General features: G+C 35.5%; 1 protein-coding gene across 1 annotated transcript in view; it reads left to right on the forward strand.

The window, feature by feature from the left end:
- The window catches only part of AHI1 (Abelson helper integration site 1), a 241,425-nt gene that overhangs the window by 43,518 nt on the left and 180,012 nt on the right, over positions 1–17,895 (forward strand). Inside the window, exons 10-14 of the mRNA XM_036765884.1 lie at positions 1,173–1,305; positions 7,443–7,566; positions 10,131–10,360; positions 12,394–12,497; positions 16,881–16,999. Coding sequence (XP_036621779.1) covers positions 1,173–1,305; positions 7,443–7,566; positions 10,131–10,360; positions 12,394–12,497; positions 16,881–16,999 — 710 coding nt within the window. The remainder of the gene's footprint in view (positions 1–1,172; positions 1,306–7,442; positions 7,567–10,130; positions 10,361–12,393; positions 12,498–16,880; positions 17,000–17,895) is intronic.

The raw sequence follows: 17,895 nt of genomic DNA on the forward strand, positions 1-17,895 counted from the left end.
ATGTAGAAATTAGAAAACAGTGAGATAAAGACTATAAAAGACAAAAACACTTGTGTTCTTAAACTTTCATTATGCCATGTGTTTGCATTTTCTTTTCCCTTAGTTTCTTTAGATTATTTGAAATGTTACAATGATAAATTCTACATTTTAATATATTCCTGTTTTCACATAGAAATCATGGTCCCTTTTTTATCCTTGTAGTTTCCTGAACAGTTAACTATGGAACTCTTAAGTGGACCTCTCTGAGCCATAAGCTGTAGGAAAAGTGAACCTGTAAAGGCATTGATTCTTTTTTTTCCCTCACTACTCTATATAGAATGAAAAAGAGATCTAGAAGACAAATTTTTAAAAAATATTTTTTCTTCCCACCTCTACCCTGCTCTTTTAAAATTTATGCAGCCCAATGATGAGACACATAAAGAATTCAGTAGCAAAAATATTTATAGCAGCTCTTTTTGTGATGGCTAAAATTTGGAAGTGGAGGGGATGCCTGTCAATTGGGGAATGGCTAAACAAGTTGTGGTATATGACTGTAATGGAATATTATTATGTCAAGGAATGACGAACAGGATGATTTTAGGAAAACCTGGAAAGACTTACATGAACTGATACAAAGTGAAGTGAGCAGAACGAGGAGAACATTGTACACAGTAACAGCAATATTATATGATGAAGAACCATTAATGACTTAGCTGTTCTCAGCAATACAATGATCCAAGACAATTCCAGAGGACTTATGATGAAAAATGCCATATGCTTCCAGAGAAAGAACTGTTGTTGTCTGAATACATAATGAGGCATACTGTTTTTCTCTTTTGCTTCCTTCCTTCCTTCTTTCCTCCCTCCCTCCCTCCCTTCTTTCCTTCCTTCCATTCTGTCTTTCTTTTTGTTCGAGTCTTCTTACACAAAATGACTAATATGGAAATGTTTTATATGATTGCACATGTATAACCTATATCACATTGTTTACCATCTTAGGGAGGGAGGAAGGGAGGAATAGAATTTGGAACTCAAAACTTTAAAAAAAGGAGAATGTTAAAGAATTGTTTTTACATATAATTGAGGGAGAAATAAAATATTATTAAAAAGAATTCAGTAGTAACTAAAACTACCATTGAACCATCATAGATGTTTAATTTACCTAACTTTATATGGGAAATTGTATTCAATAGGTTTGCCGTATCCCAAACAAGCACCTGTTTTCACTGCATGCAGGAGAACGAGGATGTTTCTGTATTAATTTCTCCCAGAATGGAAGAATGTTAGCAGCAGCATGTGCAGGCCATGATGGGTATCCTGTTATTTGTAAGTTGTAAACCTGTGTGTTTCATCTGAATTTTTGTGGTCTGTAGGAGGATAATAAAGAGAAGCACTTGAAATTCTTATATCAGTTTTTTTAAGAACTCATTATAATTCTTATTTTGAGACCAAAAAACTCAGTTGCCTAAAATATAGTAGCATTAGTCATTTTTTTTGTGGTACCATGTAACATGTATCACCTGACAACTATTCAGACATTTAAAAGAATGATCAAATTAAAGATAATAATTTTGGTTCGAGGACATAATGCAGTGGTAAAAACCTTCTTAATTCAAATTTGCTGGATTATTCCACATTTCAAAACATGATAATCAAATTGATTAATCAGTCTATTAGCAAATATTTCTTAAGTATCTACGATGTGTCAGGTATTTGGGATAAACGTATGAAGACTGAGACAATCCCTACTCACAAGGAAGGGACTTCCATTTTAGTGGGGAAAACAGTAAGTATATAATTAAATACATACTGCATGAATATGAAGTGAATAAGAATGAGTACACATATAGACAAAGTAACTCATTACAAGGTAGTTTGGGAGAGAGAGAACTAGGAATTAGGACGATCAAGAATGACTTCATACAAAAGATGGTTCTTGAGCTGCATGTTAAAGGAAGAGAAGGACTTTGTGAATAGATGTTAGGAGACACCCCAGTCCAGACTTGGGGATTGACAGATGCAAAGAGAGAAGAGCTGGAGCATCATGTGTGAGGAACCAAAAGACCAGTTTGGCTGAATCACAGAATGCACAAGAGAGAGTCATGTCCAGTGAGTCTACTAGAAAGACAGGTTGAGGCCAAGTCGTATAGGGCAAACTAAGCAGAGAGGCAATAGGAAGCCACTGAAGTTAGGAATAGGGGAGTCACATGGTCAGTTATGGACTAAAGGAGCACTACTTTGGCCCTGTGTTGGATGGCCTAGATTGGGAAGAGTCTTAAGGCCCAAAGACTAGTTAGGAAGCTGTTGTAATAGGCTCTGAGAAGTGATAACAGCCTGAACTAAAGTGATAGCTTGTGGGAGTAGAGAGAAGGGGTCATATGGGGGGAGAATTTTTTTGTGGTTCAGTCTCTTTAATTCACTTTTAGATGCATGAGTTTTATAGAAGACAAATTACAAAACAAAATGGGGAGCTCTTGGGGGCTAGTCCAGTCCAAGGACTGGGTGGTGTGGGAAAGTGGGGGCTACAGGTGGACCTACTGTAACATCAGGTCTCAGGAAAGATCCTCTGCCTCCGCGCATAGGCTTAACCTTAACTAAACTCAAGACTGAACTAAGGACAGAGCCAACAAAAACAGCTGAGACACTGGAGTATGAAGGTAAAAGGGGCAAGAACTGTTAACTGAGTAGATTTATGGAGTGAGGGAGAATCAAGGATAACACCAAGATTAAAACCTCAAAAGGCTAAAAGAAATGGTGGTACCTTTGGTAGAAATAGAGAAGTTTGGAGGTGTTCTTAGGCAAAGCTCATGATTTCTTTTTTTGGTCATGTTGAATTTGAAGTGTGTTTGGGATATCCTTTTTGAAATGTCTGATAGGCAACTGGTGAGGAGGGACTGAAATTCAGGGAAGATGCTGACAATAATAGGAAAGTTTAAAAGAAGGAAGAGTTTGAGAGGAAGGATAATGAGGTTAAGTTCTGGACACATTGAGTTTGAAGTGCCTATGAGACATCTATGTTAACAGGTGTCCAAAAGGCAGTTAGTGCTATGATAGTGCTATGAGACTGGAGTTAGGAGAGAAACTAGAGATGGATCTATAGATCTGGGAATCATTTGCATGGAGATGATAAATGAACCAATAAGAGCTGATGAAATCACTGAGACAATATAACTGAAAGGGGGAGGGGGAGAGAGGGAGAGGGAGAGAGAGAGAGAGAGAGAGAGAGAGAGAGAGAGAGAGAGAGAGAGAGAGAGAGAGAGAGAGAGAGAGAGAGAGAACGCTCTAAAAGAGGAAAGAATATATAGGAGAAGGTGATGGACAGTGTCAAAGGTTGCGGAGAGATCAAGATATTGTCATTGGATTTGGCATTTAAGAGATCATTGGTGACTTTGGAGAGGACAATTTCAGTTGAATAAAACTGGCAGCCAGTTTGAATTGGGTTTAGAATCAAGGGAGCAGAAACGAAGTGAAGGTAACCATAAAAAGGGAAGAGATATAGGAGAATGGATAGTACGAATAGTAGGATCAGGGATTTTTAAGCATGAGGAAGACATAGACATATTTGTAGGCAAGAAGGAAATAGCTAATCAAGAGGGAAAGAATGAAAATTAATGGCAATCTGCTGGAGATGATGGGATGGAATGAGAATCAAAGGTGCGTGTTGAGGTGTTTAATTGACAAAGAGAAGGGCCTCTTCTTGTGAGACAGATGAAGTAGGAGATGGGGGGAAGACGTTTAAGTTGTGTGAGATGAACAGAGAAGAAGAGATTTCCTTGTACAACCTAAACCAATCACTAAAACCAAGCTTATTGAGAATAAACTTTCTGGTATTATAGTAATTACTCAGCCTGAATTGTCTTCATAAACCCTCCATTTCAACAAATAACTCTCTGTTACTCAGCTATTTGTTTGGTAATTTAGGAAGGGGAGACATTAGGAGAGAGGAGGATCAGAGGCAGCTTCATGTAGGTCATGGTTGAGCTGAGTTTTGGAAGGAAAAGAGGAATTCTCAGAGACAGAGGTGAGGAGAGAGTGCTTCAGGCATGGGAGACGGCTTTTACAGAGTCTTGGGAACTGGAATAGGAGCGTGGTGTTTGAGGAACAGTATAAAGGTCAATGTGGCTATACTGTCAGTTATGGGAAGGAGAGTTTTTGTTTGATTCTTGTGGCTGTAGAGGTTTGGAGATTAGAAAAACAATGATTTTCTAGTAAAATTAGGTAAGTTTGGTACAAGGATGGGTTTGGGGTGAATGATAATGAATTGTTTTGGACAAGTTGAGTTTTATTGTTTGTGGGACGCACAATTTGAAATGTCCAATAAAGAGGATAATTATCATGGGGGCTGATGAGGTCACCAAGTAAGAGAGTAGAGAGGGGGAAGAGAAGAGGCTGGGGCAGAGCCTGGAGGTGCACCTAAGAATTAGAGGGCATGATATGAATGATGGTCCAGCTGCAGAGACTGAGTTAGAGCGGTCACACAGGTAGGTAGGAGCAGAAAGAAGGAGACAACAGTGTTGAAAGAGAAGGAAAGTATCTAAGAGGAGAGGTGGTCAGTAGGGACAAATACCGGAGCGGTCAAGAAGTGTAGACTGAGATTTGGCAACTAAGAAGTCATTGTTAACTTGAGAGAGAGAAAGAGAAGTTTCAGTTGTGTCATGAAGTCAGAAGCCAGATTTCAGGGAAGGAACCTGCGTGTAGGGAGAGACAAAAGATCAGAAGTATGGGTTAGAGCTTTGTATGTTTAGTTTAACTTTCAACCATCCTACTTACTGAACAAACATTAAAGCAGGTAGTTAAATGAGGCGGAGAGTTCGAGGCAGTAGTTTAGTAGATAGTTTGTTGTTCCTTTGTTTCAGTTGTATCCAACTCTTTGTGGTCCCATTTGGAGTTGTCTTGGCAAAGGTACTGGAGTGGTTTGCCATGTTCTTCTCCAGGTCATTGTGCAAATGAAGAAGTTAAGGCAAACAAGGTTAGGTGGTGTGCCCAGGGTCACCCAGGTGGTAACTATCAGAGGCCAGATTTGGATGCAGGGAGATGAGTCTTACTGACTACAGCCCTAGCACTCTATCCCCTGTACCACCTAGCTGCCCCTCAATACATAGTTAGTCTAAATCAATTATTCCAGGCAGAGGAAATACATATTAGAATGAAACAGTAGGCAAATTGCTAATCCCATGTAATTTAACTGTGTGGTTTAAATTGTTTAAAGTGGTGTTGTATCAGTGTATGAACCACTAGGTGGGAGTAGATGTTTATAAACTTTTCAGGTAATGTAGCAGAGATGACATTGAAAATTTTCATTTTGGGAGTATATTGTGGAATAATATTCCACTATTTTAGCTCCATCCATCAGTTTCTAACCATATCAATGCCAAAGACTCCTTATATTTTGAGAATATTTTAATTTATTAGAACATGAAATTTAAGTGAAACATGTCCACATAATGACCTCTAACCACAGGTGTCCCTTGGGTTGTTCTGGGACTTCTTCTCTTCTCCCTCTCTACTTACTTCACTTGGTGATCTCATCAGCTCCATTTTTAAATTATCATTTCTTTGCTGGTGAGTGTCAAATTTACCTGTACTGCCCTAACACCTGCTGATCTCCAGTCTTCCATCTCCAACTGCCTTTCAGACATCTCAGACTGGATGTGCAGTAGACATCTTAAATTCAGTATGTCCACAACAAAATTCATCATGTTTCCTCCAAAACCAGTCTCTCCTTTTACATTTCCTATTAGTATAGAGGGCAAGAACCTCCTCCAAGTTTCTCAGGCTCACAGCTTAAGAGTCATCCTGAATTCCTCGCTATCTCTCACCCCTCATATCCAAATTGTTGCCAAAGCCTATTGATTTCACCTTTGTATCTCTCAAATATTCCCCCTTCTCTCTCCTGACACTGCCACCACGCTAGTACAAACTCTTTTCACCTCGCACCTGGTCTATTTCAATAGCCTGTTGTTTGGTCTGCCTACCTCAAGTCTCTCCACTCCAATGCATTCTCAATTCAGCCACCAAAATGATTTTCCTGAAGCAAAGCTCTGACTGTGTCACTCCTCTACTCAATAAACTCCAGTGACTCCCTGCCACCTCCAGGATCAGATTTTTAAAATGTTCCGTTTGGCATTCAATGCCCCTCATAACCCATCCCCCTCTCACCTTTCCAGTATTCATATACCTTACTCCCCAACATATACTCTGATTCAGTGACACTGGCCTCCCAGCCCTTCCATGAATAAAACACTCTGTCTCTAGGCTGTGGTCATTTTCTCTGGCTGTCCCCCATGTCTGGAATGCTCTCCCCTCCTCATCTCTGCTAATGGCCATCCTGGTTTCCATCAATTCCCAGCTAAAATCCCATCTTCAGCAGGAAACCCAGCCTTTCAATTCCAGTGCCCTCCCTCTCTTTATTATTACCTAATTATTCTATTTGTTTATGTTGTTTGTATGTATTTGTATATTTGTTGTCTCCTTCATAAGATGGTGACCGTCTTGATGGCAAGGGTTGTCTTTTGCTTCTTTTTTGTGTCAAAGAGTGCTTAGCACAATGCCTGGCACATAGTAGGTACTTAATAAATATTTATTGACTGACTGACTTACTTTGAATTCCAGCCATACTGGTCCATTCATGATTCCCCACACACCAAGCTCCATCTCCTCCCTCCATGTTTTGCACTGTCTGTTCTTGCCTGGAGTATACTCCCTTACCCCTACCTCTGGGAGTTCCTAATTCCTTCTGGACTTAGCTCAAGCATCCTCTTGTTTATGAAACCTTTCCTGGTACCCCGTCCTCCCACCTACTAGGGCACAAAACTACATTGTATTCATTTTGTATATGTTCTGTAAATACATACAAGTATATATGTATGTTTTGTCTCCTCCATAAGCTTCTTGATGGCAGGGGTTGTTTCACTTTTGTCTTTGTATGCTTAGTGTTTTGCACTGTGCCTAGAACTAGTAAGTACCTAATAAATGCTTGTTGATTGATTGTGAAACCTTTAAAAACAATTTTTTTTGGCAATAATGCTGTGAGGTCAGTAGTACAAGTGTTATCTCCATTTTCTAGATGTGAAGAACAGATAACTTTGTGAAAGGTTAAATGATTTGCCCTTATTCACACAACTTGTAAGAGGTCATGGTGGGATTTGAACCCCAGTCTCCTGACTCTCAAGTCCAGCACTATTTCCTAGCATGCCATTATGCATTCAGTGTATAATCAGGTGATATAAAAGCATTTGAGACTGCTTGAAAAGTTTCTTAAGTAGAACATGAAGTTTTATTTGTCTTTATAACTTTGTTTACTCTTCAAAAATTATATTTGTTTACTTGGTAAACTCTTAAAAATGCAGAGGTGAATCTTAGCCCACTTCTAGTTCAAATGGTCACAAATTATTTATAAAGTTTTTTTTATACACAATGGTCTGTAATAGCCTATTCACTAATTTTCAAATCTTTTTCTTTAGTATATGAAATCCCTTCAGGACGTTACATGAGAGAATTTTGTGGTCACCTCAATATTGTTTATGATCTTTGCTGGTCCAAAGATGACCAACATCTCCTTACTGCATCCTCTGATAGTACTGTCAGGTCAGTATAACTCAGGAGAGGTTGCTGCAAATGTGTTTGAGTCTAAAAGGAGATTGTGAGAGATAAAAGAGTTGAAATATAGCTTCAGCCATTTCAGTGATGTGCCTATGTCAGATATTCATTTTACAAATTGATTGTGTAATATTAAGTTTCTGTACTCAGCACGATTTTTAAATGTCTGTTTGATTTATCCTCTTATATTTTCAATTTTTTGCTAATCAGAACACATTTATTACAAGTTTCTTTAGAAAAAACTCTGTTTTAAAAGCTTATTTTTCTATGCTTTAGGAATATTTGTTTCCCTAGGAGTATCTTTTATGAAAATTAAAATTCATCTTTCTATCACTTTCAGTTTAATTAGTATAACAATAAAATGCACATTAAAGGATAATGGTATAGTGAGAAGAACCTTGAATGGGGACTCTGAAGACCTTGCTATGGGTACCATCTCCACTGCTTTCATAGTATTGTGACCCCTGGCTCCCAGTTTCCTTATCTGTGAGGTGGAGATGATAATTTTGTAGTTACTTATTTTGCCAAAGTTGTAAGAACCATACAAAACGATTTATGCAAAAACACTTACTAGAGTCCATATCTGAGAGATTCCATTGTAAATAACCAGACACAAAGAAGAGGAAGAGGTGAAAGAGAAGGAGGATGAGGAAGAAGAAGAGGAGGAGGAGGAGAGAGAAGTTGGCTGGTTGTGGTCCAGAGAGTGAGTCTTAGAGTACAGTACTACAGGGTGTTCTGTGTCCTATAAGGATAGCTTTTCAGTGTGCTATAGTGCCAAGCTTGTTATTTCAGTCTATTGGGAAATTTTTTTTTCCTTTCTCAGTATTTCCTCTTTGATTTCATAATGATAGTGATAAAATAAGATATGCACTATAGCAAAATTTTCTGGAATGCAGTTATTATATAAAGTGAAAGGTACTTGTACATTGAAATGGAATTTAATATATACTTAATTTTTATTTCAGTCATAGTTTATTTCATTCAAGATTTTCACTTGCTAATTTTATGTAATTTATGTAATTCAAATCTTAGTCCTAATATTTGTTCCTTTGTATATGTCTGGTCCTGCCTCTTTTTTCATGATACATACAACTCTTATCTTATTAATAGCTAGCATTTATATACGGCTTTACAAATATCTCATTTAATCTTCACAATAATGGGAGGCTGCTATCATTATCTGCTTTTTACAGGTGAGGAAACTGAAGCAGACAGGGTTAAGGGGTTTCACTCGGGGTCACAACTAGTGAGTGGATGAGGCTGGATGTGAGCTCAGGGCTCACATACTGACTCCAGGTCAGTATGCACTGTGCCACTTGGCTGCCTCAAAACAGCCATTTTGGAGTTTGATCCTCTAAGTGTCTCAGCCTTTCAAATGGGGACAACTTAGCAATTGAGTTTTTAACACGGAAAATTTCATTGGGAATTTTCAGATCTCTTGTAGACATCTTTGTTTCATAAGAATTTTTTTAAAGCATGGAAATAACAGTACTTTCATGTTATCCATTTATCTTATTCTGCATTTAAACAGTTAACTTTCTAGTTTTGAACATGCTCTTTAAAGGTATCTGTTTTCCCTATTTCAAATCATGAAAAAAATAGCTTGAAATACATCTACTTCTGATCTTTTAGCCCATATAAAATGTAAAGAGCATGATAACCTGCTTATTAGGAAGAGTTCTAAGGCCTAACCTCTCATGTTACCACTGTCACTCATTAAGTGAACATTATGAGTGCCTACAGTTTGTCCTAGAAAAGTATTATGTAAAGTTTATAAATGAAGAAACTGAGTCTTAGAGAAGTAAAGAGGCTTGCCCAAAGTCACACTGGCAGTACCATAATCAAGACAATGAGCCTGGTCACCTGAGCTCCAGAGCATTTCCTCTCTAACATACCACCTCCCATAAACTCTTCAGTTTATGTTACACAATGCAATATTGGGTTTAGTTTCATATGATGGTAATGTTTATACTTTCTATTCTGAGAAGTGTGGGTGAGCTTCAAACTTGTCATTTCATCAGTAACAAACTCTTGCTGAGGAAAATTCCTCTACTAATCCCTCTACTGTCAGCAGCATTTATAGTCTTAGAGAGTTGTCCAGTGTAATGAGTTTAGTGACTTGTCCAAAGTTACCCAGCCAACATATGGCAGAGAACCATGTTTTCCTGGTTTTAAGTCTAGCTTTTTATTTACTCTACTATGCTGCTGCTTCCCTAGTTTTATACAATACCTTATTAATTCATTAAGCTATGTATCTAGCCTCTGTTAATAAGTAGACAGGTTGTTTATGCCTATCAGAAATCAACAATATTAAATTTTGTAGGATGAGAGTCATATTCCAAATAATAATTAATTGATGTTCAATGGATTTAGTTATAGAATTAATGTCAGGTTAAATATCTATTTCCCATTAATTATTCTGAAGATGTATCATGTTTGCTTGGCGCTCTTTGTGCTATTAGAAAAAAATTTTTTTTTGTATTTACAATTAAACCTTAGAGAATTAGTATGTATGTGTGTGTATGTGTGTAATATATGACTTTTCTTTCCAGAATGTGGAAAATTGAAAGCCAAGGCACAGCTGCTGTGAAAGTTTTCCCTCATCCTTCCTTTGTCTATACGGCCAAATTCCACCCAGTTGCAGGGTACCTGGTAGTTACAGGATGTTATGATTCTGTGATAAGAGTGTGGAATGTTAAAGTGAAGGAAGTTCATGGTCAGTTATTACAAGAATTTGATGGCCACAAAAGTTTTATCAACTCTCTCTGTTTTGAGGCTGAAGGTATGTAGAATACAAGCTATCGATTGCCCTTTATGTTACAGAGAATAGACACATGAAATACAGGTTTTTCTCATTTCTTTATTGTAATTTCTTGTAACTTCTCATTTTTATACTTATTTAACAGTTTGTTGTGTAAATCAGTGAGGTAATTGATATAAAGCCCTTTACAAATGTTAAAGAACTGTGTAAATATCAATTACTGTGACTGTCTTAATGTTATTCTCCCTCTTCTTTTTGATTCGAGCAGAAATAGCCCTGCCACAAGTTGTTATCCTGCTAGTCTTCTTTGATAGTTAACATTCTCTGGATTCTTGCAATTGAATAAAAATATGAGAATTTAATCTCGTGTCCTGTAGATTCAAAGAAAGCATCTTTGAAACAACTCTATTAGTAGGCGGGTAATTGAGGATGACATGACTCTCATCCTGGTCCCACGTGCTTTTGATTTCTTCCAAAAGCTTTCCATTCTACCAAACTTGGATATTTATCATTGGGTGTGGTGACATCTATTTTTAAAAGTCTCTCTTAATATTTTATGGAATATTGTTATGCTTGGGCTGTTATGGGCAACAGTTTTGTCAGTGATAATGCTTCAGTTCCAGTATAATGTTTTTATTGAATTCTCAAGAATATTTCGAGGCATATATTTGTAAGAGGTAGATTTGTTGTCACTTATTTTATGACTTGTTGTCGGTCATTTTATGAAAGCTATTGTGTTTCTGGTGTTCAGTCAGATATGACTGAACAGTAGCAACCATCAAATGGAGAATAGCTGAGAAAATTGCAGTATATGAATGGGATGAGGATAATTTTTTTTTAAAAAAAAATGACATGTGACAGATCAGGAGAAACATGGGAAGACTTGTATAAATTAACACGGAGTAAAATGAGAAGTACCAGGAAACCAATTTATATGATGAAAGCAACACTAATATGAAACAAAGAAACTTTGAAGCCTTGAAAATTTTGATTGAAACTACAGACAATACTGATTTTTAGAAGGATGATGACTTGACAGAAAGATGGTGACATAAGATGACTTATGACATATGTAGTCTCAAATGTGACTAATGTGTTAACTTGTTTTGCTCAGCGAAATGTATTTTTCATAAAGAAAGGTGGCAGGGGCAGTAATGACAGAGAAAATAATGAATAAAATTAATTTACTTAAAAGAACTGAAGAAAAAAAATGAAGAAGGAAACAAATAGAACAATTTTATTACTACTCTTACGTACTCTAGAGAGATATATACTTCTTAAAAAACAAACTGAACTTAACAGTTCAGTTTCTTATAGAAGTCTCTTATTGCATACTGAAATACTTGTGTTAATTATTAAGTTTACAGTATTTAAAATAATTTTAAAACAAAAAAACGAAGAAACAAAACTATACTTGCTCTGCTTGGTCCTAGACAACAGAACAAGGAGCAATGGTTGGAAGATAGAAAGTATCAGATTTTGGCTTTGTGTGCCAACGCTTACCACAGTGTATGGCACATTGTTGTTGTTTAATAAATTTTTATATTAGTTGTTGAGGAAAAATTTTAGTTATCCAAAAGTAAAATGGGGTGCATCGAGGAGTTATGAGTTCCTATGGGATTTCAAATGGAGGCTTGGTGACCATTTTTTGGTGATGTTGCTCAAAGGGATTTTTTTCTTCCGAAAAGGTTGAACTAGATGGCTCCTCTGTCTCCTTCCAACTTGAGATGCTGTGCTTCCATCTCAGATGCCACCTCTTCCATTAAGCTTTCCCTGATTCTCTCTCTTTACTTAGATATTATATAGACTTTGGTTTTACCATTCTTTAACAGACTTTTAATATAATATTGTATATTATTGTTATCTATGTTTATTTCTTATCCCTTTACTAGACTGTGAAGCTTCTTGAGGACTATAACTGTATCTTACCTAAATTTTGTGTCTCTCAAAGAGCCTAGGAAGGTCATCTGCACATTACTGAATGTTTAATGAATAAAAACATTAATTTTTACTTAATTTGTTGGTATTGTAAATAAATGAATTTTTTCCCGCAGGACTTCATATGTACTCAGGAGACAGTTCGGGATTGATTATTGTTTGGAATACATTGGTCAGAGAAAATGAACAACATCCAGTTCGACTTTGGAACATAAATAAGGTTAAAACTCATATTTTAAATTTTAATGATTCATTAAGAAGGTAAAAAAATGTCAACAACGATATACAATTTTCTCTTTTCAAGTTAACAATATTGATGCTTATTGTAGTCGGAAATTAAATTCCCTTGAATGTCTTCCTAACATTTTGCAAGTGGCTGATAAATATAAGCAATGACTCACTGAAGATGTTCTAGATATTAGTCAGTCTTTTAGATTTTACTATATACAGAGAAAATATTTACATGAATTTTGAGCTCCAGTTTATAACCTTTTCACTTTTAAAATTAGTCTTATAGAACACTGAATTTCTTGCTTCTCTCCTAATTATCTTGACCCTGTAATGGTTCATTTCACATTGTTATTTTGTCAGTGGTTTGCCAACAATCCTGTATTTTAGAATTATGTAGTAATAATTAGATTATAACTTGATTGTTGGGATTTGTTTTGTGTTAAAATGTGACAAGTTAGGGTGCATAGTAGGGTGAGAAGGATGGTGAGGGAAAATAGGAAGGCGGAAAATACACAAGTAATTATAACTTAGAGTGTGAATGAGATGAATTTACCCATAAAATGTAAATGGACAGCAGATTAAAAATTTTATTTTAATAATATGTTTAACATGTTGCTTTCAGGAAACATTATAAAGTGAGAGATATACACAGAGATAAAATAAATGGCAGGAGTATAATTTATTATGTAAAAAAGCAGGGATAGTAATCATGATCTCAGACAAAGTTGAAGTTAAAATAATTTAATCAAAAGTAAAAAATAGAAAGACTACACTATGTGTAGTTTTCAACCACAATATTCAATATTTCAACTATAATATTCAACTACAATATCAACAATATTATTCAGTACTGTTTTAGACCATTTAAAGTACCTAAACTTTATAAAATACCTGAGAATAAACCTGCCAAAACATACACAGGAACTATATGAACATAAACATAAGACACTTTTTATACAAATAAACTCAGATTTAAATAATTGAAGTAGTATTTATTGTCCATGGGTAGGTAAAGACAATATAATTTTTAGATGACAGTTTTACCTATTTATTCAATGTCAACCCAATTAAATTACTAAAGAATTATCTTGAGTTAGAAAAAAATAATAAAGTTCATTTCAAAAGGCAAAAGGTCAGGAATTTCAGAGAAACCAGGAAAAACAGATGTAAAGGAAATAGATTCAGCAGAATCAGACCTTAAACTATGTTGTAAGGGAGAGCATTGTTGAAGTGTAAAAAGAATAATTTCAATTATTTTACATTAAAATATTCTCATATAAATAAAATCTATGTAGCCAAGGATAGAAGGAATGCAGAAAATTGGGGGAAATTTTTCATAGACAATCTCTCAGAGAGGATGTGATTGGATTGGAATATTGCTGTGGTGTAGGAAATGATGAGCTGGTTGATTTAGAAAAACATGGAAAGATTGGACCTATGAAGGAAGATGATTCTACCTCCAGAGAAACAGATTACAGGTGGAAATAAGCATAGTACGGTCTTACATATGTGTGTATGTGGGTCTGTGTGTATATATGTATATGTTTATAGATATCTATGCATATGTGTGTATATACATATATATGTGTGTGTGTGTATATATATATGTATGTATGTGTGTGTGTGTGTGTGTGTGTGTGTATTTATACACACACACATACACATATCTCCACACTTAATTGTAGCCTTCTTTAGGGTGGGAAGGAGGAAGGGAGGAGAAAAAAATTAAGTTAAAAGTGCACAGCAGAGAACAAAAGAAAATCTGGGCATCTTTGAATACAATATGTAGTATTTATTATATAGGTTTTTTGAAATGGAAATTTATTGTTTCATATTGAATCCTCTCATAACCTGCTGTGTACATGGCAATGTTTTCTTTTTCGTTTTCTCGTTTTGTATTTAAGTTTAAATTACAAAAAAAAAGTGACATTGGCATATGGGAACAAATGTGTTGTATACGTGTGTGTATGTATACACACACACATATTCCATTGCGCTTTCTTTTAATTTTTTTAAATAGGGAGGTATTTTGTAGTTTGTTATTGATGATTTTATCTTTTAAGAGAAAATAACATGATTCTATAAAGTTTAATTTTAAATTAATATAACTAATAAGATTAAAAACCTAGATTTAGAGCTAGAAGGGACCCAAGAGGCCCTCTAGTCTAACTTCCTCATTTTTCAGCTGAGGAAGTTCAGGCCCAGAAAGACAAAATGCCTTGGGAAAAAAAAGGATCACACAGATTCTAAGTGACAGAAGAAGGGCCTGAACTCAGGTCCTCTGACCTCAGAGTCATTGTTGTTTGTGCTGTACCACACTGCTTCTTGATATTTGCTTATCTCTTATAGATTTTATCCTATGTGAAGATGCCATTGTTCTTAGAATTTTCACAATGTAGTTTATTGACGATGTCTCAGAGGGTGAATGAAAGACTCTCTTAAGTTGGGGAAAAGACCTTTTCTGAGCTTTAATTCAACCTCCTGAATATCTAAAACCTGTTTTAAAAAACAATCTTATGTATTCTTTTTGGAATCATTCTGGTCTGTCAGGTTAATGAGTGGCGTGTTGGGTTTCATACTGTAGCCTAATTACACACATTTTAAAAAGAACTGTCTAATTACTTATATACCCGAGGGACTGGCAAGATTCCAAATGCCCTATCCTAATCACTTAAGTACATAAAGCATAGTTTTTTTTTTATTTACTGTGAAAGCCCTTGTGTGTTTCTTTATCTCAAAAATGACAACTAAAAGACAATTTGCCTTGAATAGCTGCATTCCAATAATATTCCATTTGAGATATTAAAAAAGAAGTCAAAAAATAGTTAATTCTCATTTCTCTTTTCAGTTTCTAATGGCTTTTGGAATTTTAACAGTGCATACTACAACTTGGAATTAAATTTATTCCCCTGTACTTTGTTGGCCAACAGAGTGAGGAATTGGGTACAGGCAGCGAATGTAGAACAGGAAACTTTGAAGACATGCCTGTATGCTGTGTGCCATGTTCCTTAGGCCAGGACCATAAATTTAAAGGAAATAGTAGTTTTCAACCCTCCAAAACTGCTCAGTTTGAGAATGAAAAATGATTTTTTAAAAAGATTTTTTTTAATAGTGAAAACAGTATAAATCTTCTAGTAGTAATGTCCAATTTATACCTCACCCTCAACTTGTTATGCAGTTTAATTTTCTTTTTTTCACCTTTATATCAGTATAATGACTTTTACCTCCAGAAGAGCTTTTCTCAAATTACATTTGTTTTTTAACTCCATAAAATACCCTTTTGGGGGGAGGGGGCATATCTTCCATATTTTCTCCTTAGGTTTTGGTTTTTTTGTTTTTTTTGTTTTTTTGTTTTTTTGGTTTTTTTTGCTGACCCAGTATCTTTTGGTGCTCAGCACCCACGGCATTTGTTCATGACACTGGGACAGAAGCGCTTTTCAAGGTCTCTCTGCCTCTGCTTGTCTAGATCAGAAGAGGCCCCCTGGGAGAGGAAAGGAAAAAAGGAAAAAGACGATCCCTTGGGGTCGAGGAGGTGATAGAAGCTTTAGCCTGTTGGTAAGGGACTACGTGCCCTTTGTTTCTCTCCCCTCTATCTTGCCTCAGTAGTTTTGCATTTACAACTTTTCCTTTTCTCTCAGTCATCCAGACAAGAAAATTGCTTGGCGGACCTTGGGTAACCTCTTCTGATTTAATGCCAGTCCAGACAGGTAACCAACCCTGCAGTATTTCTGCTTCCCTGGCATCATTAGTAGGGCGCCTTCTGTAGCTGCCTAGAGCAACTGTCTAAAACCCCCTCAGTTACAAGCTAAATTAAATGATTGAAGAATAATATCTCAATAACTCCCTTTCTCTAAATTGAAATGGAAGTCTATTTTGAAATAGTTAGAGATTGGAATAGTATTTAAAGGTTGACTCCAGCCTTCCTTTTGTGAATGCACAAGCTTTAAAAGCTTATAGATTCAGCTTTTACATTTTTCCTATCTGTGAATTAAACTGAAATTAGACATCTTAATATCTTTTAAAAGTGGAGCTTATGGATAGAAGTAATGTTAGTTATGGACTTTAAAAATCTTAGAAGCAGAAATTTGTCATGAAATAGATTTCCATGTTATAGAAATAAATAGGATCATTTAAAACATTTTTATAAAGCAAAGGAAAGTTTATAGATAACTTTCAATTCATCTTAAGCTAAAAGGAATTTTTATCAGGCCATTTAAATATTTATGATCTATAACTCTTCATTAGCAAGACATTTAAAAGCTTTATAACTACAGGTAGAAATGTTAATTTTTTTTGAAAAAGATTGTTTTTAAATCCCATTTGAATGAAATTTTTTCATAGTTTTTTTTCTTTTTATTTTCTGTCATTATAGGAAATTAGAGAGAATGATATTAAGGGGATTCCAATAAGCCATTTAGAAGTTCATCCAAATGGAAGGCGTTTGTTAATACATGCCAAGGATAGTACTCTGAGAATTATGGATCTCCGGATGTAAGTAGATTTAAATAATGGAATAATTAACTATAAATGTTAGTACTACTAATTAATTGGTTCGTATGGATCAGTTTTTTGTTATGTATTTTAGTATTTTTTAAAACTTTGTCACTTCCTTTTTTAAAAAATGCCCTTTTTTGTATTGAACATCAATTTGCAGCTTTTAGTAAAAGAATTCCCTTTATCTGAATAGTAGAATTAGCGGTGCTATACTACACGTAGCAGTGAAAAGTAAAATTTACACAAAACACAGGGTTGGTTCAAAGGATATTTCTTCCAATAAATTAACCTGGGGGAAAGGAGTAGCACAGTTGGAAGAGTTAGAATTTAGAATGGGAGGCCCCGACTTCAAATCCTGGCTCTTCCATGATCTTGGTCACGTTGCCTAATTCCTTATTGCCTCAGTTTCCTCCCTGTTTTGATTGGCTTAGATGATGACCTCTGAGGTTCCTTACAACTCTGAATCTGTGTTTTCTCATTTTTTTTCAAAGTAGGAATATCAAGAGATTATGTACTTAAAAGGAAAAAGCAGAAATGGGATTCTTAAGGGAGAAAGGACATATTTTCTAAAGTAGTTTTTATCTTTTACACTGGTGTTCCTATAGAACAAGTGATAGGTTGCTATTTTATTGAATTTGTGACTTACAAAAAATAAGTGTTTTATTTAACTAAGCAATTGTTTAAAAGCATTCTCAAGTTGCCGAGTTAACCAAGCATGAGGTCATAAGGGTCTAAATAATATGTCTTTCACTGTTTGGTGATAAGAATCTAAAAGAAGTATATAATAACAGTTTATGTAACAGATAAAACCTAAGAATATTGATAACTCTAGTTAAGACCAAATGCCTCTAATGAGGACTCAATATCATTGGAACCCAAAAGAAGGGAAATTT

Source organism: Trichosurus vulpecula, chromosome 7 (assembly GCF_011100635.1).
Source record: "Trichosurus vulpecula isolate mTriVul1 chromosome 7, mTriVul1.pri, whole genome shotgun sequence".
In the NCBI taxonomy this organism is placed as follows: Eukaryota; Metazoa; Chordata; class Mammalia; order Diprotodontia; family Phalangeridae; genus Trichosurus; species Trichosurus vulpecula.